General features: G+C 48.5%; 1 protein-coding gene across 9 annotated transcripts in view; it reads right to left on the bottom strand.

The window, feature by feature from the left end:
• Positions 1 to 24,976, bottom strand: part of LOC308386160 (receptor-type tyrosine-protein phosphatase mu-like) — a 222,655-nt gene that overhangs the window by 19,126 nt on the left and 178,553 nt on the right. For all 9 annotated transcript variants that reach the window (XM_080865487.1, XM_080865488.1, XM_080865490.1 and 6 more), the window contains 5 exons: positions 13,469 to 13,556; positions 11,834 to 11,910; positions 11,557 to 11,593; positions 8,401 to 8,498; positions 6,209 to 6,325 (listed from right to left, as the gene is read on the bottom strand). In XM_080865487.1, coding sequence (XP_080721613.1) covers positions 6,209 to 6,325; positions 8,401 to 8,498; positions 11,557 to 11,593; positions 11,834 to 11,910; positions 13,469 to 13,556 — 417 coding nt within the window. The remainder of the gene's footprint in view (positions 1 to 6,208; positions 6,326 to 8,400; positions 8,499 to 11,556; positions 11,594 to 11,833; positions 11,911 to 13,468; positions 13,557 to 24,976) is intronic.

The raw sequence follows: 24,976 nt of genomic DNA, 5'->3' as shown, positions 1-24,976 counted from the left end.
TATTGAAGCAAACAAAGACCTGGCCAACGAGTTAAACACTTTCTATTGCAGGTTTGAGACGGACAGACTCCCACGCCCCACCCTCCCCTCCCCAGGGACATTGCTTCAGACATTGACCCCCAACACACCTTCCACCTCTCCCCCCTTCACCCCCACCCTCCCCAATCCAGACCCAACGACCACCACCACCACCCTCCCCAATCTAGATTCAACGACCACCACCACCCTCCCCAATCCAGACCCAATGACCACCACCACCCTCTCCAATCTAGATTCAACGACCACCACCACCCTCCCCAATCCAGACCCAATGACCACCACCACCCTCCCCAATCCAGATTCAACGACCACCACCACCCTCTCCAATTCAGACTCAACGACCTCCACCACACCTCTCACCCCCTTTCCTCCTCCCTGAAACTAAGAATACACACGATGTGAGCCGACTATTCCAGAAACAGAAGCCCAGGAAAGCCCCCGGACCAGACGGCGTCTCACCCTCCTGCCTCAAAACCTGTGCTGAACAGCTGGCTCCCATCTTTACTCGCATCTTCAACAGATCCCTGGAGCTGTGTGAAGTTCCCTCCTGCTTCAAACGCTCCACCATCATCCCTGTTCCCAAGAAACCCATCATCACAGGACTGAATGACTACAGACCTGTCGCCTTGACGTCTGTGGTCATGAAATCCTTCGAACGACTGGTGTTAGCCCATCTGAAAGACATTACAGGCCACCTGCTGGACCCTCTGCAGTTTGCCTACCGGGCAAACAGTTTGGTGGATGATGCAGTGAACATGGGGCTGCATTAAATCCTGCAACACCTTGACCGCCCGGGAACTTATGCCAGGGTCCTGTTTGTGGACTTTAGTTTGGCTTTTAACACCATCGTGCCTGAACTTCTCTCCTCCAAACTCTCCCAGCTCAGCGTGTCACCAGCTACCTGTCAGTGGATCACCAGCTTCCTGACAGATAGAAAGCAACAAGTGAGGCTGGGGAGATCACCTCTCGGTCCCTCAGTATTGGTGCCCCTCAAGGATGTGTTCTCTCACCACTACTGTTCAAATTCAAATTCAAATTCAAATTTTATTTGTCACGTACACAGTCATACACAGTACGATATGTAGTGAAATGCTTGGACAACTGCTCGTGACCTAAAGAAAACAAAAAAAGGAAAAGGCTATGAATAAGATAGGAAATAAATATGAAAAATTAAAAAGGGTAAATTTAACTAGGAAGGAATAAAATATAAATTAAGGTTAAAAATGAAATAACTGTACAACAAAATACACAATATAGAACTGTATAAGAATGTATGAAGAAATATAAATAAATATATACACAATAACAGGAGGTGTACAAGTATTAACTGGAAATAAAGAATATAGTGACCAGTGTTGTGCAATCCACATTATGTCTTGTGCAGTGCAAATATGCTTAAAGTGATTTAAGTAATGAAGTGAAACAATGTTCAGAAAGTCCAGTGTGTGTGTAAGAACTGTATGTGTGGGTCAGTACTGTGTGGTGGTGTGATTGAGAGACCGTATCGCCTGCGGGAAGAAGCTCCTCCTCAGTCTCTCTGTGTTGGTCTTCAGGGAGCGGAATCGCTTTCCTGACCTCAACAGAGAGAACAGTCTGTTGTTGGGATGGCTGAGGTCCTTCACCATCTTCCTGGCCTTGGTCCAGCACCGCCTGCTGTAGATTGAGTGCAGGTCAGGGAGCTCGGAGCGGATGGTGCGCTCAGCTGACCGCACAACCCTGTGTAGAGCTCGTCTGTCCTGCATGGTGCTGTTCCCGAACCAGGTTAAGATGTTTCCCGCCAGGATGCTCTCTATGGTGCACGAGTAAAAGTTCCTGAGCACCTTGGAGGGCAGTTGGAAGTCTCTCAAGCGTCTGAGGTGGTAGAGACGCTGTCGGGCCTTTTTCACCACGGTGTTGATGTGACAGGACCATGACAGGTCCTGCGTGATGTGAACTCCGAGGTATTTGAAGCTGTCCACTCTCTCCACTGGGCACTCGTTGATGACGGGGGTCTGGTAGTTCCTCTCCTGCTTAGTGCTGAAGTCCACTATCAGCTCCTTTGTCTTACTGACGTTTAGAAGGAGGTTGTTCCTCTGGCACCAGTTCTCCAGATTCCTAATCTCCTTCAGGTAGGCCGTCTCGTTGTTATCAGAGATCAGGCCCACCACGACGGTGTCGTCAGCAAACTTGATGATGGTGGTGGAGCTGGTAGTGGCCACACAGTCATATGTGTACAAAGAGTACAGCAGGGGGCTCAGAACACACCCCTGGGGGGCTCCAGTGCTGAGAGTGGTGGAGGCTGAGACATGTCCGCCCATCCTTACTGCCTGTGGTCTGCCAGTTAGGAAGTTGGAGATCCACTGACACATAGATGAGCTGAGTCCCAGATGCTCCAGCTTGGTGGTGAGTGTGGAGGGAATTATGGTGTTAAATGCAGAGCTGTAGTCTATGAAGAGCATTTTAACATAATTCCCCCTTCTAGTGTCCAAGTGAGTGAGTGATGTGTGGAGGAGATGAGAGATGGCATCGTCTGTGGAACGATTTGGACGGTAAGCGAACTGTAGTGGGTCCAGTGTGTCTGGTAGTGAAGAAATGATGAAGTCTCTGACCAGGCGTTCAAAGCACTTCATCACTACTGAGGTGAGGGCTACAGGGCGATAGTCATTGAGAGAAGCAGGGTGGGGTTTCTTCGGGACAGGAACAATGATGGACTCTGAGATAAAGAGATGTTGAATATCTCAGTGAACACAGGAGCTAGCTGGTATGCGCAGTCTCTTAGGATACGACCTGGGATGCCGTCTGGTCCTGCTGCTTTCCTGGTGTTCACTCTCTTGAAGGCTCTCCTTACTTCATGCTCGGAGATGACGAGCACGTTTCCGGTGCTGGCAGTATCTTCCTGTCTGCAGCCGTTAGCGCCGCTAACACTAGCATTGTTGGAGTCCTTAGCTGCAGCCTCGAAGCGAGCATAGAAAGTGTTCAGCTCGTCTGCCAGAGTCACGGCCGCGTTCGTCATACCGGTTGTTGGTGCTTTATAGTCCGTTATTGTCCTTAGTCCCCGCCACAGGCTCCTAGATTCACTCTGTTGGAGTTGTGACTCTAGTTTCCTCCCGTAGCGCTGCTTCGCCTCTTTCACCGCCTTCCGCACGTTATATGACGCGGCTTTGTACGGGTCCATGTCCCCCGTCGTGAGTCCCGTGTTGTAGGCAGCGGTGCGGGATCTCAGAGCGTCGCGGATGGTTTTATCCACCCACGGCTTCTGGTTGGGAAACGTTGTGATAGTCTTTGTCTCCACGGTATCATCCGCTAGTTTCCCGATGAATCCCACAACCGCTTCCGTAAACACGTTGAAGTCATCGTCGGAGCTGTTTCTGAACATGCCCCAGTCTGCGTCATCGAGTGTGTCCTGTAACGTGGCCACCGATTGATCCGTCCAGCGCGCGACCTTCCTCTGAACCGGAACTTCCTGTTTCAGCCTTTGTTTGTATTTTGGCATGAGGAAGATGGCGGCGTGATCAGATTTGCCAAACGGAGGGCGGGATTGTGCCTTGTAGCCGTCCTTGACCGTAGTGTAGCAGTGGTCCAGTGTCCTTTCACCCCTGGTGGGGCAGGTGATGTGTTGATAAAAGTTCGGCGCTGCGCGTTTGAGGTTGGCGCTATTAAAGTCCCCCGTCACAATAAGCGCAGCGTCCCGGTGTTGTGTCTGGTGCTGTGTGAGTGCCTCATGCAGCTCGCATAAGGCGGTGACCGTGTCCGCTTGTGGTGGAATATAAACGGCACTTATAATGACCGATGTAAATTCCCGAGGTAGATAAAAAGGACGACACATGATGGACAGTAGTTCCAGATTTGGTGTGCAGGAGCGTGTGAGAGGAACAACGTTCGCACTGTTGCACCAGTTGTTGTTCACCATTAAACACACGCCGCCTCCCCTTGACTTCCCCGAGTCCCGTGTCCTGTCCATGCGGTGAACCGAGAAGAACTCGGCCGGCTGGATGGCGTGGTCCGGCACCGCTGGGTTCAGCCATGTCTCGGTGAAGCAGAGGAGATTGCAGTCCCGATGTCTCTCTGGAACTTTATCCTGGCCCTGAGGTCGTCAAGCTTGTTCTCCAGTGACTGGACGCTGGCGAGCAGGATGCTAGGCAGAAGTCTGCGGTGTGCACGAGCTCTCAGCCTGTTCCTGACGCCGGCTCGCGTCTCTCTAGGCCGCCGCCGCTTCCCTTTGTTCTCCCTCAAGATCTCACTTGGCCAGCTCGGATCCGGAGTTAAAAACTTCGAATTGTGAGTACATTGTATACCAATAGAAACAAGAGTGTCACTGTCATACCTAATGTACCCAATGGTGATGATTTTGCCGATTTAGAAACGCTGAAAACTAACTTAAAAAACAAAGACAAAGAAAAAGTGGTCGGAGCAGTCGTGACGGCAGCCAACCTCACCGGCGCCATCTTCTCCCTCTACACTAACGACTGCACCTCCAAGAACTTGGCTGTCAAACTCCTAAAGTTTGCAGATGACACCACTGTCATTGGCCTCATTCAGGATGGTGATGAGTCTGCATACCGGCAGGAAGTTGAGCGGCTGGTACGCTGGTGCAGTCAGCACAATCTGGAGCTGAACACTCTTAAAACTGTAGAGATGACAGTGGACTTCAGGAGACATCCCTCAACTCTGCTCCCCCTCACCATATCAGACAGCCCGGTGTCGACTGTGGAGATCTTCAAGTTCCTGGGTACCACCATCTCCCAGGACCTGAAGTGGGAGACCAACATCAACTCCATCCTCAAAAAGACCCAGCAGAGGATGTACTTCCTGAGACAACTGGGGAAGTACAGTCTTCCACAGGAGCTGCTGATCCAGTTCTACACTGCGGTCATTGAGTCTGCCCTGTGCTCCTCCATCACAGTCTGGTATGGTGCAGCCACTAAACAGGACAGGAGCAGACTGCAGCGGACTGTACGGGCAGCAGAGAAGATCATCATGCCCCCCTGCCCTCCATCCAGGACCTGCACATCTGAAGAACCAGGAACCAGGCAGGGAAAATCATCACAGACCCCTCACACCCTGGACACAGACTTTTTGATCTGCTGCCCTCTGGCAGACGGTACAGAAGCCTGCAGACCAGGACCACCCGACACAGGAACAGTTTCTTTCCCCTCGCCATCTCCCTCCTAAACAGTTGACCTGTCACACTGCTCCCACTGCCAGACTGCAACTGCAACTTATGTACATTCTGTAGTATTCACTCAACCCCATTTCATTTCTGTCATCCTGTAGTTTATGTATATAAGTTTGGATTGGTTATTTATAGTTGGTTTACACAGCTTTGTGTATGTATGTGTAATGTATATATAGACACGTGTGTGTGTGTGTGTGTGTGTGTGTGTGTGTGTGTGTGTGTGTGTGTGTGTGTGTGTGTGTGTGTGTGTGTGTGTGTGTGTGTGTGTGTGTGTGTGATTTACATTGCTGTGCTTGTGAGCCACCATCTACCGGAACCAAATTCCTTGTATGTGTCTGCACATATACATGGCCAATAAACACGATTGTGATTCTGATTGCTCAGCACACTGGTGATGCTATGGTCCCTGACACGGGTTGTTGCTAGGTGGACGCAGGTCTAACGTCGTCCTGACGACTGTAGTTTAGAACGAGCTTCCCTTTAGACGGTGCGATGACGCAGATCACGTGATGACGTTTGTTGTGGATTTTTCCAGCAGGTGTAATATTCCCGTTCAGTTTGTTCCTGTCAGGTTACCATACCAGACTCTGACACTCTGTCCAACATGCTTACACTCACGTCCTGATAAGATTCGCTCTCTTGTAGATTACATCAACATTATCCACAAAATTCTCCAATATAAAAACACGACTGACCTCTGACCTGGAATCAACAAATTTACCTCACTCCTCCACCCACGTCCCTGAGGTAAGGTGGGGTCAGAGTTCCTCTGAAAGGAAACAACTGAAGACAACTCTGTGCTGTGTCAGTGTCAGCGAGCTGAGGTCACGGCGGCCTACACCTCGTGTAGATCCTTTGTTCATGTGCATGTTCAACTTTATTGTAACAGCTGGAGAACAGCTGCACTGATGGAGCTGAACTGAACTGTAGAGGTGTGTGTACACAGAGGTTTTTGGACATAACGAAGGATTGTGTGTGTGCGTATGTGTGTGTGCGTATGTGTGTGTGTGTTACCTTCTCTACAGCAAAGGTCCGGATCACGTACTCAGACAGCAGCTGAGTCTCGATCAGCGTCACCTTCATGTCGCCGTAGATCTCCGTGTCATCAGGCCAGTACTTACAACACTTCACCTACACACACACACACACACACACACACACACACACACACACACACAGACACACAGACACACACACACACACACACACACACACACACACACACACACACACACACAGACACACACACACACACACACACACACACACACAGGATTAAATTGCCTCATTAATTAAACAGAAACACAAACAGAACAAAAGCAGCTGATATTAAAATCTCATTAGAGGCTCCGCCCCCTCCCCCTCTCCTCATTAACAGCTAATTACTGCAGAGCTAATCACACTGTCACCATGACAACCAACAAGGTAAACAGGGAGGGAGGGGTGAGAGAACAAATCAGGCTAACGTGACAGTGTGTGTGTGTGCGCGTGTGTGTGTGTGAGAGACAGAGGGAGACAATCAGGCTCTATCCCAGAATCCCCCCTCTGTAAAGGAGGGGAGCAGTTCCCTGGTACCTTCTGGGTAATGAGGGCTTAGCGACGCCCGCCTGCAGGTGTGTGTGTCTGATCTCAGGTTCGATCCTTTATTTTCAGGAGGAAATGGCGGCGTGTTTATCAATTTGCAGCGCGATTCACAGGAGCACACCGTGAGTTTCCCAGAATGCCGAGCAAATGCGATGAGGTCACACAGCCACTACCCAATAGTTAGAACCTGAGCACGCCACCCTCAGAGATGGACGGCTGTGAGGAGCAGTGCGTCAGAGTCCTCGAGGATGCAGTGCCGCTACGCCGCAGCGGGAAAGTCAATGCTCAGAGAAGCAAATCTGAAACACGCAAAGTGTCTGTGAAGGTTCTCGGTCATCCAGGTCATCGTAGTTTGAGGAGCTTGCAAAGAAAAGCGTCTGGGCTTCTTTAGGTTTCCATGAAGACGTTTCACCTCTCATCCAAGAAGCTTCTTCAGTTATAAGAGCAAATGGTGGAGAGTCCCAGAATTAAGCCTGTGGGAGTGTCCCCAAGATGATTGATCCTTTACCTAATCACACGGGTGTGGGTCCCAATCAGCCAAGGTTTCGGGTGAGCTCATTGTGAAACCTGGCCCCACCTTATCATGTGATTTCCTGAGGTCAGATGGCCCAGGATGTGAGTGGGCGTTAAGGCGTCTGGGAAGGATCTCAAAACTGGATTATAGATGGCAGAGAGTTGGTGTCGTAAGCCACCGCCTCTGTTCAAAGATGGTCGCTCACAGTGGACATAGATGCTTCTTTCACTCCTCTTTCAAACCATCTGTCCTCTCTGTCCAAAATGTGAACATTGGCATCCTCGAAAGAGTGACCTTTGACCTTTAGATGCAGATGGACAGCTGAGTCTTGTCCCGTGGAGGTGGCTCTTCTATGTTGTGCGTTTATGAATTGGCTGTTTGGTCCAGGAAAGGCAAACAGTTGTCCTTTGTGTCTTCCCTGGTGAACTTTGTTTTTATCCACAGCGTTAATGTGCGCAGTGAAGGATTCCACTTCTTGTGTTTTGATTTTGACCCAGGTGTCGTCTACATATCTGTACCAGTGGCTGGGTACTCTTCCTTTGAAAGAGCCAAGAGCCTTCCTTTCCACTTCCTCCATGTAAAGGTTGGCTTCAATAGGTGACACGGGGGAGCCCATGGCACAGCCATGTTTTTGTCTGTAAAAGCCTTCGTTGTATTTGAAATATGTATTGGTGAGGCAGAGGTCTAACAGTGTGCAAATGTGATCGATATGAAGCCGGTTCTGTTTATTCGAAGGACCTGTCTGTCTTTAGTTTTTTTCTGACAGCTGTAGGTGTGCAGGTGAGGAGAGACCACATCAAATGACACCGTGGTTTCATCTGGATCAAGTGTAAGTTTCTGGACCTCGTTGTTGAGGTCGGTGGAGTTTGTGGTGAGTTTTTTTATTTCTTACAACTGAAGAAGCCTTTCCGACCCACAGGTACACGTCTGTGATCGACACGCTGTTTACTGCAGGTGACCGTGAGTCAGAGCATGAGAAGAATAACAGGAGACATGAGAGCGGCACTCTGGGAAACGGAGTCCCAAACTTCATCAGCAAGGAAATAACAACCAGATGGCTACACCGATCCACGTGTGTGTGCGGGCACATGTGTGTGTGCGTGCTCACCCGGCCGACCTCCACCAGGTTGGTTACCATGACGATGGCGGCGGTATTCTCCTGCCAAACCATCCTCCAGAAATCATACACCGTCTCCTGCATGGGACCTGAGACACATACAGTAAACTTCACATTAGACTGCAGAGCTCTACATGAATCATAATCACTCTTTTAATTAATTAAAATGAAGCGCACGCACACACACACACAGAAAATATTTTTAATTACTGTTGACAGTCTGTGTTTTGACGAGCTAATTAGTTCATGCTAATCCATTCCTGTCCTCAAGTGTTTTACAGCGAGAATCTGCTGTGAGCACACACACACACACACACACACACACACACACACACACACACACACACACACACACACACACACACACACACACTGCATATTCATGCTCACAGACTGACATGCTGGCCCAAACACTACTGTTTGTTCAGGACGATGGATTTCTACCTGGAGATCTGATCTCTGTGTGTGTGTGTGTGTGGTGTGTGTGTGTGTGTGTGTACAGTCAGTGTCAGGTGATTTGGCGCCACCTGTGGTCAGAGGTGGAACTTGTTTTGTTGTTCTGGCTTTCTGAGCAACAACAACACATCGTGTGTTTTAATATTCACGACTTAAAACTGAAACTTTCTGAATTCTGCTTCAAATAAAAAAGTGAAGTATGTAACTACAATTCTCAGAATGCTTTGGCACACGGACCTGTTGGCTCTCAGGTTGGATGTGACTGTGAAACTGCAGGAAACCTAAAATCTCACAGATTCTCTGTGATGTTTTTGCTGATGCTGTCCTCAGAAAGAGTCTGAACAACACGTCTGAACCTTAACATCCAAAACAATCCAGATGTTATCGAATACAGTCAGTCCATCCATTTTTGATGGATGACTGTAGCTCCCCCCGCCCCCACACTGAGACGTCCTCCATCTCTGACTTACCGTTAGAATACCAACCAAGCTCTCACTATGGTTGTACTGGGGCCAAATGACCCGTAACAATGGGCCAGACACCCAACACACCTGAAGAACCCTCTACAGGGTTCTCTGAGGGTAGAGTTTGTTCTCCAAGTCCAAAAAACACAAGTAAACTTGGGCAAACTCCCATGGACCGTCAAATATCCTCGAGAGTCCAGTGTTCTGCGAGCAGGACGAAAACCCCCTTGATCCTCCAGAACCTGAGGTTCAAGTAATGGAGGGACTCTCGTTTCCAGCACCCTGGCATAGACTTCTTAAACATGGAGCCACCACCTCAGTCTCCCAATCCAGATGCGCCGCCCCAAATCTCCATGTTGCAGTAGTGGTGTGTCAGGCAGGACAGCCCTACCAAATCCAGAGCCTTCAGGAACTCGAACCTCATTCACCCTAGGGTCAGTAGGGTGGATGAGGTAACATTACCCCTAGTGATAAATGGTAAATGGCCTGCATTTGTATAGCGCTTTTTCTAGTCCCTAAGGACCCCAAAGTGCTTCACACTACATTCAGTCATTCACCCATTCACACACACATTCACACACTGGCGATGGCAAGCTACATTGTAGCTAGTGATGGGTGAGTGGTCCCCCTCCTCAACGGACCCTGCTTCCATTACAGAAGGTGTGACTATGGAATTGAGCAGATTCTCAAAGTGTTCCCTCCACTGCATGACTATATCATCCTACCATCACTGTAGACAGTGTGTGTAGAATACCTCATTCTCCTGAATAAATGGCACCACAACAGCTGACAGCTCCAACCGAGTGTCACATAGCTGCAGAACCAATGATACGATTACAAAAATCCATCAACCTGCGGCCTACGGGGTCCTGGTGCACTTATGAACACATATTCAAACACGGTATTCATTGTGGACCAAGTGTAGCACAGAAGCCCAATAGCAGGACACAACTCGGGCATGCTGTTCTTTCCATGCACACCCCTCCAGGTCACACAGTCATTGCCCATGTGAGCTTTCCAGCACCTCACCCAGTGACTCTAAGAAGGCTGGATACTGTCCTTTGGCGCATAGGCACAAACGACAGTCAGAACCTATTCCTCCACCTGAAGGCGCAGGGAAGCAACCGTCTCATCCACCAGGAAAACCCCAACATACAGGCAACAAAGCAGGGGATACAAGTGTACCCACCCCTGCCCACCGCATCTCAACCAGGGCAACTCTAGAGTGGAACACAGTCCAGCCCAGAAAACTGGCTCCAGAGCCCGAGCAAAGTGTTGAGGTGAGGCCGAGTACATGCAGTCAGTACCTCCCAAGCTCACGCACATCTCAGCCTCAAACCCACCACAGCCTAAAACATTCTTAATAAACATATTTAAAAAATAAAAGCATTGTTCAACCAAAGGTAAGATTTTATTTGACTCCTACATAAATGCTTCAGCCTCCTCTTGTCGGGGCTGAGTAGCCAGAGAGTTTTTGGAGCAGACCCAAATGCAGACACAAGAGAGACAGAACCAAGTTTAAGAAAAGAAGAGCCATTAATTTAGGCTGAAACACAAAGGTACAAAAGTAAGAGAGAAAGCAAAACCAAGGGCTAAATCTAAACTGGGAAACTAGGAACTGGGAACACGGGGGAGATGAACAGACAACCTGACAAAGAACAAAGGAAGACAGAGGACTCAAATACATGGAGGGCAATGATAGAAGTAGAAACATCTGGGAAACACAGCTGACACAAATGAACATGGCACCACAAGGGAAGCAAAAGCAGACACACCAAACATGACTATCACACAGGAGGAAAGGCAGATGAGAGAGGGACATGATGGGGTGGAGAACATGGAACAACACACAGGAAGGGGAGACGAGACAACATGGAAATGGAAATATAACTAAACAGAGCAAAAAGATACTCAAAAATAGAAAAGTAAAATACTACACACAAAGAAATCACAAAGCACTGTGAACATCAAAAGGTGACACCTCTAATCTGCTTCACTCAGCTAATTCTCACAACTCTGCTGAAGTCTTAAGAGTTCTGCACAATGTACAGGTCAAGGGCTTTTATTGTGAAAGAGTCGGTGCAAGTAGAAGCATATATTGTTTGTCTGGGAGGGATTGTGCAATGTCACGTTTCCTGCTGGCGTCGACGTAACCCCTCGGCTCAGGTTTTTTCTTTAAAAACATCACGAGCAGCTAAAGAAGAAGAAGAAGCTGTGGGTTTCTTACCCTGGGTTGCGATGTAGTGGTTGGGTCTGTGGTAGCCCTGCGAGAGGGAACAGAGAGGTTATACCCACACACACAAACTCATGATCATATGAACAAAAACATGCAGTGTGTGTGTGTGTGTGTGTGTGTGTGTGTAGCTGTTGGGAGCCAACATGTCTGTGATGTTTACACACAGCTGACACTGACAGAGACGGTCGTCATGGAAACATAGTCGACCAGGACGTTTCACATCGACGTTTATAGGAAAGTAAACTCTCTGTGTGTGTGTGTTACTCACGTCTACATAGTTAGCGTTGATGTAGTCCGAGCCGCCACCTCCATCCTGAGGCTGCAGACGCACACGAGAGTGATCATCTAACACACACACACACACACACACACACACACACACACACACACACACACACACACACACTGTTAGTTCGATCCTCAGTTCCTGAGAATAAAACATCTAATAATAAATTAATAAAGTTTTAATTACAGTTGTTCAATAAAATGATGAAAACTGTGTGTGATGTTTCAAAATGATGACATTAAATTTAAATAATAACTGAATAAAAAAAATGAAGATAAATTTAATGAAAGAAAGTAAAAACAAATCAAAGTTGGAGCTGAATTGTTCCCGTGTCACCGACCACAGAGCGCCCACGTCATCTCTGACGCCTGTAGCACACTGGCTGTTACTACTGTCATTCACACAGATAGGTGTGTGTTTGTGTGCGTGTGTGGGGGGGGGGTGTGAATGTAAAATGTGTCCCTGCAGGCCACCGTAGCTCACAGCCTCGGCCTTCATCACACCTCATTAGCATAATTACACGCCACAGGGCCCTGTGTGTGCGCGCGCATGTGTGCTTCCTGATGTTCTTCAGCAGCTGTCAACACCGACTTTGTGGGACGTCAGCTGAGCAGTTACATGATGTGTTTGTGAGACCTGGGGCAGTGTGCTGATCAAAACTGACACCACACACACACACACACACACACACACACACACACACACACACACACACACACACACACACACACACACACACACACACAGCTTGTCTGAAACTGCAGGTTTTCTCTCTGACATCGTTTTATGCCACCTGACTGATTAGCATCTGGTTTCTCTATAACTTCCTGTGATTGGTCTGAAAGCCGAAAGCTTCAAAGAAAAGTTTTGACACCAGGACCAAACAAGATCAGTTCACTCTGATTCCAGACTGGTCCTGGGAACGAGTCACAGCTGGACTCTGGGCTGGACTCAAACTGAGACATCAGTCTGGACCTCAGGAGGTCAAAGCAGCAGCAATCACACAGCGCAGAGTCGGTGACACGAATCGTAGCCATGATGGAAAAGTAAAAGAGGCTCTGCTGAACTTTCAGGTGGAAGACTGGAACGAAAAACTGCACTGACTGCTGACCAAGGACTGTTTGGGAATTTGAAGAGGACTATCAGCTCCTGGAAAGTTCGAGTACAGAGCCAATCCAGGATCTAAGGGGACCAACAAGTCCTATATCAAGTCCAAGACAGAGACCAAACGGAAGACTTGGAAACACTGTCCCGGGACAAGTTCTGGGACTCTGTCTCCATATCTATGGATATATATAGTTTTTGTAACCGTGCTGCTGCCATTTTGATCACACGAGCGCAGGATGGCGTCAGTTTTTACCGCCAGTGTGACGAGCTCTCTCAGGTCACTCTGAGCTTGATAAAAGGAAGCTGTCTGGGAACCAAACCCTCCTCCTGTCCCCGTGCTGCTGTGCAGGTTTGGCCTGACATGAGAATCCTGCAGCGAGACGCCCAAAACTCATGTCAGACCAACACCTGAGGTCAGCGTTCCCGGTCTCATGTTATTAACTGTCCGTGGACACAAACAGCTGAAATCAGCCTCTATGACGGACGCAGGTGACGTGCACGGGTACGTACAAGCAATGATGTTGCCGTAGCGATTCTTCATGCGGTTCTCGTCCTTCTTGGCCGAATCCCAGGGAGCGGACTGTCCCTCAAAGAAACTCTGAAAAGACACAGAGAGGGGGGTTAGTTTGAAGGCAGCGAGTGATGAATAATTCAGAGGACGTGTTTGATTTCTGTGCCTGAACCACACAGACGCCAGTTTTACGCTCTGAGCAGATGATTAGGTCCAATTAGGAGCAGGCAGCTCAGAGAGACGCCCCAGGCTCCAAACACGCTCTGGTCGCTGCGTTTCCACACAAAGACACGACTTCACCTGTGTGCGTGCACCGATGCTTCACACCACCAAGAAGCTCCAGCTTCTCTGTTGTGTCACTGCACATGCACGCTTGGCTCTCACTGTTTTTGTGTGTCTTTGCTGTGATTTTGTATATTCCTGCATGTCGTTGTGAGTTCTCGTGTTTGTTGGGCTGCTCTTTGTGATTTGACGTCTCTTTGTGCGTCTGCATCACGGGTTTGTGTAAGTAAGTAAGTAAGTAAGTAAAATTTTATTTATATAGCACATTTCTAGATAAAAAATCACAAAGTGCTTTACAAGGTATAGGCACAGATTAAAAAGACAAAGTACAGTCAAAAGTTAACAAAATGCAATTTTAAAAAGATGTGTTTTTAGCTGTTTTTTAAAAGTAATCAGCGAATCAGCAGATCTTAAGTTCTGAGGAAGAGAATTCCACAGTCTGGCGGCCACAGTAGCAAAAGCTCAATCACCCCTAGTTTTCAGTCTCGTATACTGAATAACAAGTAGGCCCTGACTACTCGACCTCAGAGACCTACTAGGGGCATAGGGCTGTAAGAGTTCAATGATGTATGATGGTGCTTGTTCTTGAAGAGCCTTAAATGTCAGAACCAGAATCTTAAAGTGGACTCTGAATTCGACAGGGAGCAAGTGTTACTGTATAAGCAGCGGTGTTATATGTGAGTATTTCGATGTTTTCGTCAGAAGCCTTGCTGCAGCATTTTGGACAGTCTGCAGACGCTCCAGGTGTTTGTATAAATGTGTGTCTTTTGTTTCTTTGTGTTTCCTCTGAGGAACATTTTGCTCTGCAGCTGTGTGTGAGTCTTTTTGTGTGTGTCTCTATCCTAAACTGACAGCAGAATCTTCAGCAGTCATACACTTGTTTGTCTGTGAAGGTTCTCAGTCATCCAGGTCATCGTAGTCTAAGGAGCTTGCAAAGAAAAGCGTCTGGACTTCTTTAAGTTGCTTGAAGATGTTTCACCTCTCGTCCGAGAAGCTTCTTCAGTTCTAGGATCAAATGGTGGAGAGTCCCAGATTTAAGCTTTGTGGGAATAACCCACCAAGAGGGACAAAAGGACCCCCTAATGATCCTCTGCCTAATCACATCAGCCAAGGTGTGAAAACGGGTGTGGGTCACAACCAGCCAGGGTTTTGGGTGAGCTCATTGTGAAACCTGGCCCCACCCTATCACGTGATTTCCTGAGGTCAGATGGCCCAGGATGTGAGTGGGCGTTAAGGCCTCTGGGAAGGATCTCAAAACTGGATTATAGATATTATCACTTTATTGATAACAGAACACTTTTCATTACTTATAACTCCTGTTTAAATGTTCATTAGGCAAAGATAATGCAAACTCATGGAAATTTAGGGTATTCTATACAGTTTGTTCAAAGTTGTCTGACTCTCCAGATATAAATGAATTGTGTCTTTAGAGTTGTAAATGCTTGACTGAGTGTCTTTTATTTAGGTACATTTCTATTTTATAAATAAAGGTAATTGTGACTATTAAAAGTGTTCTTCATTATATTTTCATGTAACTTTGTTATGAAAAAAAAAAGTCAAAAGGAACCATTGGCCCCCAGGCATCTTCACTTTATAAAATTTGGCCCTCTTTGCAAAAAGTTTGGACACCCCATTTTCCATCGCATTCCTTCACCTTGTTTCTGCCCACTTCATGACCTCGTTGGTCTTTCAAGTGGTTTTACATTGTCTCATATCTACAGTCAGTTTGTTGGGTTTTTCTGTTGTTTTCTACTCTTTGATAATTGGCGGAGACTTGACTTGCTGGTTGGACCCTATTTTGTCGTTAAAACCGACCTCTCTGAGTAAATCAGCGTCGCACGTTCACTCTTCCTTCTCTACATATGGGGTTAGAGATATTTGGCGCCATCTGACTGATAGGGAGCGTTTCTTTTTCTTTAATCTGCCTCACACCTCTTCTAGGATAGACTATTTTTTCTGAGATAATTGTTTGACTAGTATTGCGTGTGCCTGTGAATACCATGAAAATAGTTAGATCATGTCCCCTTAAGTTTGGCCCTGTCTATGCCCGACTTCCCTGCATCAGGCAGGAGTTTAAACCCCACACTGCTATCACATAATACCTTTATATAATTTATAAATAACCATATTAAACTTTTTCTAGACCCAAACATCCCCACAACCTCTGGGGACAGAATATCTCAGGAAAAACGTAATAGAAAAGCAAGAATTGGCCGATAAAATAAAAGACTTGGATCATCAGTATGCACACACGAAGGATCCCAAAGATCTAAATCCAAAGTAGCTAGGCTGAATCCTGGCTCAGACCCCCGCTGTAACAGGTGTGGGTCTGATGTCTGGGAAGAGGTTTTCTATACTCTGAATAAGGAAACTGGCTCCTAACCCCCTACTTGCTCTCTTTGGTACAGTGGGTGAGGATGATAAGTGTATTACTGGGGCAAAACGCTGGGTGCTGTCTTTTGGTTCCCTCCCGGTGAGGTGAGACATTTTGGTGAGGTGGAAGGGTGCTGCCCCGCCCACCCATGTCTTGCTGATCTTATGTCTCAGTCTTAAAAAGATCAACGTCTCGTTCCAGAATGAAAATGGCAAATTTGATCAAATTTAGGGTTCTTTTCTGACAAATTACTCAATCCTTCCATTTAAGCATTTTGGATTAACTCAAGGCTTTTCAGGGAGTTTTTAGGACTTCCTGATAATAATGAATTACAGTCATCCAGCCTGATGTTTCTGGCAAAATACATTTATATTAAAAAATCAATTCAGAATTTAATTAATAGATATCAGATTATTCAAACTAAAATCCATTTGAATCTGGAAATTGATCTTTTAAACCCAGCCCTAGTCAAAGACCCTGGTCCGTGATAAAATCAGACAAACTCTGAGTAAGGTGCAGGTTAACAACAAATCAAATTTAGTTTTGAGTCAGTTAGAGTGGACGAGGCTAAGCATCACACTTTCAAATGAAATAAAACACTATGGGTCTATAGTGATTGGCGCCACACCGCCGCCTCGGCCTGTGCTTTAAAGATTCTTATAGTTAGAATGACTCGTGGGTGTTGATTCATTTAAACTGACATAACCAACTGCAACCAGGTTTCTGTAAGGCAGAGTAAGGCTACGTCCACACGTACACAGCTATTTTTGAAAACTGAGATTTTCCGTTTTCGTTTTTTTTTTAAATCCCGTCCACACGTGCAGTTTTGAGAAAATATCTCCGTCCACATGTAAACACTAAAAACAAAATGTTGGCCAATCAGAAGTCTAGAAGCCGGGAGGGAAAGACTAAACAGGGTTTTGTACCCTCACTAAACCTTCAGGACTTCTGAAAAGTTTGTGCTGTCCTGGAAAGGCAGATAATTTTGTTACTATTCAGGTGCCTTCAACATTTCAAATGTTAATAACAAAGACAGTACTTTGGTTGGTGTAGACTCACAACTCAGGAATGAACAAAATGCATACAGCACACATAAATTAATTTTTAAAAAAAGTAAATTTGTAAAAAAGTAAAAATGTTTGGATTTGGGTTGTGAGAGGGTCTGTGTTGGATATAGAAGCCCCGTCCGAGGTTCACTCAGACGCCTGTCTGTGTAAATGGAGGGACGGTAACTGTAAGTGTGTTAAAACTGCAGATAGTCAGATTAACAGCAACAGTATTTTGTTTCTATCTGCCATTGTAGACATAATCTCATGTAAGCAGTAACGTGGCGCACAGCGTCACGTCAAAAAGGCGCACACCTTTGACGTTGTGTGACTAAATCTCTGTTTTCCTCGTCCACACGTAAACGCAAAAACTGAGTTTTCAAAAATCTCAGTTTTCAGTGATTGAAAACACCGTTTACATGTGGAGGAAAGGTGCAAACGCATAGAAAAATCTGTGTTTTCAAACATACCAATGTGGACGCAGCCTAAATCAGGATCTTGATCTCATATTAAATCATTGGCTAACAGGGGCTTAGAAGAGAAAACTTAATGTTTAATAGTTTTAGTCCATTATTTAGTGCAGATGTGGATACTGTATTGTTCTTTCTTTGTAATTGTTTATGTTTAAGTTGTTTGTTGCTGGTTTTTAGTTTGTTTTTTGTCTGTTTGGAAACTGACACAGTCTCTATGGAGATGGGTTTTTGGGGGGTAGCAGGAGGAGAGAAGCTGCAGAGAGGCGTGTAAGACTGCAACTCTGCTTCCTGGTTCCAACTCTGGATAGTCATATTTTGGGGGGCTTAATAAATTTGTCCATATTTCTAGAAATGAGAGCTGCTCCATCCAAAGTGGGATGGATGCCGTCTCTCCTAACAAGACCAGGTTTCCTCCAGAAGGTTTGCCAATTATCTATGAAGCCCACATCGTTTCTGGGACACCACTCAGACAGCCAGCAATTTAAGGAGAACATGTGGCTAAACATGTCACTCCTGGTCTGATTGGGGAGGGGGCCAGAGAAAACTACAGAGTCCGACATTGTTTTGGCAAAGTTACACACCGATTCAATATTGATTTTAGTGACCTCCGATTGGCGCAACCGGGTGTTATTACTGCCGACATGAATTATGATCTTACTGAATTTACGTTTACCCTTAGCCAGCAGTTTTAAATTTTCTTCAATGTTGCCTGCTCTGGCCCCTGGAAGACAATTGACTATGGTTGCCGGTGTCTCTAGCTTCACATGTCTGAGAACAGAATCACCAATTACCAGAGTTTGACCCCCGGCGGGTGTGTCGCCGAGTGGGGAAAAATGGTTAGACACATGAACGGGTTGGTGGTGTAACTGGGGCTTCTGTTTAGGACTATGCTTCCTCCTCACCGTCACCCAGCCGCCCTCTTTCCCCAGCTGCTTGGGGTCTGCCGGGGAACAGCTAGCGGGGCCTACGCTATCTTCGGCTGCACCAGCTACAGGGGCCTGGCTAGCTACGGGTGAATGAAGGGTGCGAAGCAGAGTCTCCAATTCAGTAATCCTGGCCTCCAGCGCTGCAAATATGCTACATGTATTTATCTACCACAGAGAGGAACACCAACACTTGGTGAAATCATTCGATCCATCCACTCTTATCCACTGTAGGTTCATCAGTGCTTCATTAAAATGCCTGTAGACACATGTGTGTGAGACAACAGTCTAACAGCTTCAGACATCCATCAAACAGAGGTGAACAATGTCTCTCTCACACACAGAGACACACACACACACACACACACACACACACACACACACACACACACACACACACACACACACACACACACACGACTGACAGCGTGGAACAAAAGAAGGAAAAAAAATAGAAAAGAATGAAAGGAAGGAACTAATGAATGCTGATAGCTGTGTGTGTAACAGGGCTTTTTTCAGACACTGATGCTAATGCTAGCTGTCTTCTTTAATCACCACTATCCTCCTGCTGTCACTGAGGTCAGAGGTCATCACTTCTAAGGAGACACAAATTGTGTCATGGTCCTGGGCCATGTGGGCCCAGTATTCTTAGTTTCTTGTATTTTTGTATTTCGTTCCTTATTTAGGCCATGTTTCCTGAGTTGTCCTGGTGTGTTGTTCCCTAAGTGTTTTCCCTTCGTGACTCTTACCCCCTGTGTGCCCCTCTGTGTATTTATGAGCCCTCGTCTCTCTTTGTGTTTATTCCATGTTTCCCCTGCCCGTTATGTCCATGTTCTTCCTGTGCTCTCTCTCTCCCCTCCTGTCTGAACCCCCGTGTACTTCCTGTTTTACTTTGTGACTCCCGCGCCTGTATACGTCATGTTATGTTCACCCCGCCCTGTCTCGTTATGATTATCAGTGTCACCTGTGTTCCCCATGTGCTCCCACTTCCCTCGTTAACCCTCTGTGTATTTATGTCTGCGTCTCCCTCAGTTCCGTGTCGCGTTCTCCCTCATGCTGTGTGGATCTCCCTGTGTCTCTCTGCGAGTGCTTAGTTTGTTGTTTCCAGTTTAGTTTTGTATTTCCTGCGATCTGCCTCTCCAGCATTAAAGCTGCATTTTGAGTTCATCCTCTGAGTCTGTGAGTTTTGCATTTTTGGGTCCTCATCCTGCCTGCCACACAGCGATCCATGACAGAAGAACGCGACCTCGACATGGACCCAGCAACTCACAACCCCTCCGCTGAGCTCCGGGAGGATCTGATCTATACAGTGGAGTACCACTGTCAGGAGTGGGAGGCGCTGCCAGGAGACAAACACCGGGAGGTCGTAGCCGTCCGTCTACAGCGGATGGTGTCCGGACTCCCGTGGCTGTTCGGCGCGCTGCGCCCCCACATCCGGGACTTTCTCGTCTCCACTGTGGGCATCCGCCCGGGGCAGCTGTTCCAGCAGAAAGAGCCGGAAATAGTCGGAACAATGAGGCTCACCACCGTTACACCGTCTGTTCACGCTCCATCGGCTTCCGCATCCTCGCCACCGCCTGACTGCACTACGCGGATCAAGGAGATGCCAGCGGCTATTGACTTCGGCGAGGAGGAGCGGCAGCAAGTATTACGGGCGTATCGCGAGGACGAGCCCCGTTGGAAGCCCTGGCTCATCCCCGAGGAGGAGTTCTCGCCAACCGCCCCGCCTTGCACCTGCCGCCCGCCCTCGCCGCCTCGATCGGACTGCTCGTCTCCTGCTGCCTTTCTGGCACGGATGTGGTTGGAGGACGAGGAGCCGGTCGCTATGGCAAGTCAGGTTTTGCCCACAGCCGCTTCAAGAAGAAAGCGGCGTTCTCGCCGCCGTCGCGCACCGCTACGTCCCGCCTCGCCCTCCACGGAGCATCACGAGGATGCTGTGGGGGTCCTGGATGGCGATCTCGAGGAGCAGCACGCCGCATACGCACAGCTAGAGGAAGAGTTCGGGAGGGAGCCGTGGCTCGCCCCTGATTGTGACGAGCGCTCTTTCCGGGGAACTCGACTGGCTCTTGGGGGTCCCCGGAGTTGCCAGGGACTTCCACCGCTCACCCCGCCCGCTTCCACGGATGGAAAGAAGCGGCACTCTCGCCGCCGGCGCTCTAAGCCTCAGCCTAAGGAGGTCCCTCAGTTAATGCCATCTGAGGCTTTAACTCCCATCAGCCATCCAGCCGTGAGTACCCCTGACTCAGTTTCTGACGTTGTATCTAGCCCCATAGCCAAAGACATCAAGTCAAAGGGTTTTTCTGAGTTAACTAGTGATGAGGACGTTACGTCTCACACAGTGAACCTGCAGTCGGTGGGTCTTTCTGAAATAATGAAAGATGATGGGAGTAAAGGTTCAGACTCAAAGTATTCTGTATCAGACGACTTTCGATTTAATGTGTTGAAATCCTTAGCGAGCAGTCCTAGTTGTGTGGGTGATCAAGAATTAAATCCTGTTACCTCAGACCATTTAACGATTACCAAGCCACCTCATGCCAGGTTTGAAACTTTGCGTGAACCATTTACCGAGTCTGAAGAGAGACTGCCTAGCTTTCCTCAAGGAGCCACTAAAGACTGTTTGTACTGTGCTGAAGTCTCTGAAGAGGTGGGGGCAGCAGCTGTCCAGCCAGCACCTGTCCTAGTTTTGTCCCAGACTCCTCTTATAACCGAGGTGAGTGACTGTGCTTTTTCATCTCATGAGCCTGATATAGTGGAGTGTACTGGGTTGCCCTTTTGTGGGCCCAGCTATGAAGAAACTGGTGCCAAAGACTGCTCTACCATTAATCATGATTTCATAGACACCCATGCTGTGACTGACCTAACTCTGGTTACAACTGAGGGCCAGTCAGAGCAGTGTTGTGATAATGAAAGGACTGTGTGTAACTGTTTTGAAGAAGCACACAACAAAACCACAGACCATGTTCTTGACTCTGTAGAATCCAGGACTTTTTCTAGTGTTGCTCCCATAGCCGCACCACATGAAGCCAAGGTTCATGAGACAGCGAAAGGGGTTCACACGTCGGCTGTACAGTCTGCTTCTGAGCCTGCTAGGAATGGCGTGAGCTTTCTCTCTGCCTCAGACTGCAGCCAACTCGTACAGCCGAGACAGAGTGTTACCCCCACGTGCAGATTGTAGTGGAGTCTAGTACTGTATTCCCTGATGGTGGGATTGCAGACAGTGCTCAAGACCAAATGCACAGGAACGTGAGCTCTGATGCTACTGCTTCTCAGTTGCAGACTGTTAGGCCAGCCATAAGCATGCCTGCCTCTTTATGTGGCTCTGAATCCAGCTACGGACTTATGTGTAATCCTACCATGAACTATTGTGTTGACAATACCGACAGGGGGTTGGCATCTACCACTCGAGTTACCGAAAGTGTTCATGACCTGAGAAATTATGGTTTCAAAGCTTGTCATGCTAACAGTGTTCTATGTGCTGCCTCACCAGTCGCTTCTGAGCTTAAGACTCTCCTCAGGGCCTCCTCAGATGCCACATCAGCTGGAGGGTCCGAGGGGCCCGTTCAGCCGCCTGTCTCCGCTGGAGGGTCCGAGGGGCCCGTTCAGCCGCCTGTCTCCGCTGGAGGGTCCGAGGGGCCTGTTCACCAACCTTCCTTGTCAACTGGGGGGCCCGAGGAGCCCGTCCAGCCACCAGCTGCTCCATCAGCTGCAGCCTTCGTGTCTCCACCCACACCGTCGCCTGGTCCAGCTCCGGCTTCAGCTTCGCCTTCAACATTGCCTGGTCCAGCGTCGGCCTCGACTTCGGCTTCGCCTGGTCCGGCCCCCGCATCGCCTCCGCCTGGCCCGGCTCCATCGCCTGTGGCTGCCGCGCCACCGCCTGGTCCGGCTCCGTCACCTGTGGCTGCCACGCCACCGCCTGGTCCGGCTCCGTCGCCTGTGGCTGCCACGCCACCGCCTGGTCCTGCCTCGTCTGGTCCTGCCTCGACTGGTCCTGTGCCCACCGGGCCTCGGCCAGTACACCTGACACTGCAGAGCCGCCGCTGCCTTCCGCACGGCCGGCCTCCTGAACTGCTCCGTCGTCTCCTTCGCCGCCGCCGCCTTCCGCGTGGCCGGCCCCATGAACTGCTCCGTCGTCTCCTTCGCCGCCGCCACTGCCTTCCGCACGGCCGGCCTCCTGAACTGCTCCGTCGTCTCCTTCGCCGCCGCCGCCGCCGCCTTCCGCGTGGCCGGCCCCCTGAACTGCTCCGTCATCTCCTTCGCCGCCACCGCTGCCTTCCGCACGGCCGGCCTCCTGAACTGCTCCGTCGTCTCCTTCGCCGCCGCCGCTGCCTACCGCACGGCCGGCCTCCTGAACTGCTCCGTCGTCTCCTTCGCCGCCGCCGTTGCCTTCCGCACGGCTGGCCTCCTGACCGGCTCTATCACCTGTGTTGCCCGCCTGGTCGGCCCCCCGACCGTGTGACCCTTGTTGAACTCTTGTGCCCGCGGGCTCCGGGTCGGCCTCCTGAACTGCACCACTGCTGCCTTCTGCACGACCGGCCTCCAGATACAAGGGGACGTGGCCTGGTGTGTGGCCGCCCTCCAGGCCGACCCCCTGAACTTTCTTTGGACTATTGTCTTGTGCTCCTGTGTTTGTTGTCAGTTGTTTTGTTTCCTGTTCTGGTTCCTCCGTCCTGGTCCCCCGCCTCCCGCCCCGGGTGGGATGTTTTCTGTTTGTCTTTTTCTGGTTCTCGAGTTTGGGCTGTCGGGTGCCAGCCCTTGAGAAGGGGGGGGGGGGGGGGGGGGTGATGTCATGGTCCTGGGCCATGTGGGCCCAGTATTCTTAGTTTCTTGTATTTTTGTATTTCGTTCCTTATTTAGGCCATGTTTCCTGAGTTGTCCTGGTGTGTTGTTCCCTAAGTGTTTTCCCTTCGTGACTCTTACCCCCTGTGTGCCCCTCTGTGTATTTATGAGCCCTCGTCTCTCTTTGTGTTTATTCCATGTTTCCCCTGCCCGTTATGTCCATGTTCTTCCTGTGCTCTCTCTCTCCCCTCCTGTCTGAACCCCCGTGTACTTCCTGTTTTACTTTGTGACTCCCGCGCCTGTATACGTCATGTTATGTTCACCCCGCCCTGTCTCGTTATGATTATCAGTGTCACCTGTGTTCCCCATGTGCTCCCACTTCCCTCGTTAACCCTCTGTGTATTTATGTCTGCGTCTCCCTCAGTTCCGTGTCGCGTTCTCCCTCATGCTGTGTGGATCTCCCTGTCTCTCTGCGAGTGCTTAGTTTGTTGTTCCCAGTTTAGTTTTGTATTTCCTGCGATCTGCCTCTCCAGCATTAAAGCTGCATTTTGAGTTCATCCTCTGAGTCTGTGAGTTTTGCATTTTTGGGTCCTCATCCTGCCTGCCACACAGCAATCCATGACAAATTGGTATCATTACAAACTCACCTACAGAGTACTACAGTAAATACTACTTTAAATACTACAGTGTACTACAATAAAAATACATTAAATACTAAAGGATGTAGTATTTAATGTCAGGGAGTTTTCAGGAAGTCCTAAAAACTCACTGAAAAGCCTTCAGCTAATCCAAAATGCTGCAGCAAGAGTCCTGACAGGGACTAGAAAGAGAGAGCATATTTCTCCTGTTTTGGCTTCCCTTCATTGGCTTCCTGTTAAATCCAGAATTCAAAATCCTGCTCCTCACATACAAGGTCTTAAATAATCAGGCCCCATCTTATCTTAATGACCTTGTAGTACCATATTACCCTATTAGAGCACTTCGCTCTCGCTCTGCAGGCCTACTTGTTGTTCCTAGAGTATTTAAAAGTAGAATGGGAGGCAGAGCCTTCAGTTTTCAGGCCCCTCTTCTGTGGAACCAGCTTCCAGTTTGGATTCAGGAGACAGACACTATCTCTACTTTCAAGATTAGGCTTCAAACTTTCCTTTTTGCTAAAGCTGTCACGGTTCTGGGTCATTTTGACCCAGCAGTTTCAGTTTCTTATGTTTTGGTATTCTTCTGTGTTATGAATTAAGTTCCTGTTTTGATTATTATAATTCTATGTACCAGTTTATTCTGGTTTAGGTTTGTGTCTTGTGCCCTCGTATTTAGTGCTGTTAGTGTCAAGTCTGCGTCTTTGTGAATTGTTTCCTGTTTTACTTTGAAGGTCCCTGTCTTATGTCAGTGTTTTCAGTTTTGCTTCCCCTGTCTCGTCATTTCCTCCCAGCTGTGTTCTAATGCTGTGTCTCATTGCACTCGTTATCCGTCAGTGTATTTAACCCCCATGTTTCTCTTTGTCAGTGTTGCGTCATCTGTGTTTCTCCCCTGAGGTCATGTCAGGGTTCAAGACTCTGTGCAAGACTCATGTTCCTTGTTCTAGTATACGTTTCATAGTTCTTTCATGTCCCAGCACTGAGTCTTGTTTATAGTCGTC

Source organism: Rhamphochromis sp. 'chilingali' (assembly GCF_963969265.1).
Source record: "Rhamphochromis sp. 'chilingali' genome assembly, chromosome: 18".
Lineage (NCBI taxonomy): Eukaryota > Metazoa > Chordata > Actinopteri > Cichliformes > Cichlidae > Rhamphochromis > Rhamphochromis sp. 'chilingali'.
This window is presented reverse-complemented; position numbering and strand designations above follow the sequence as displayed.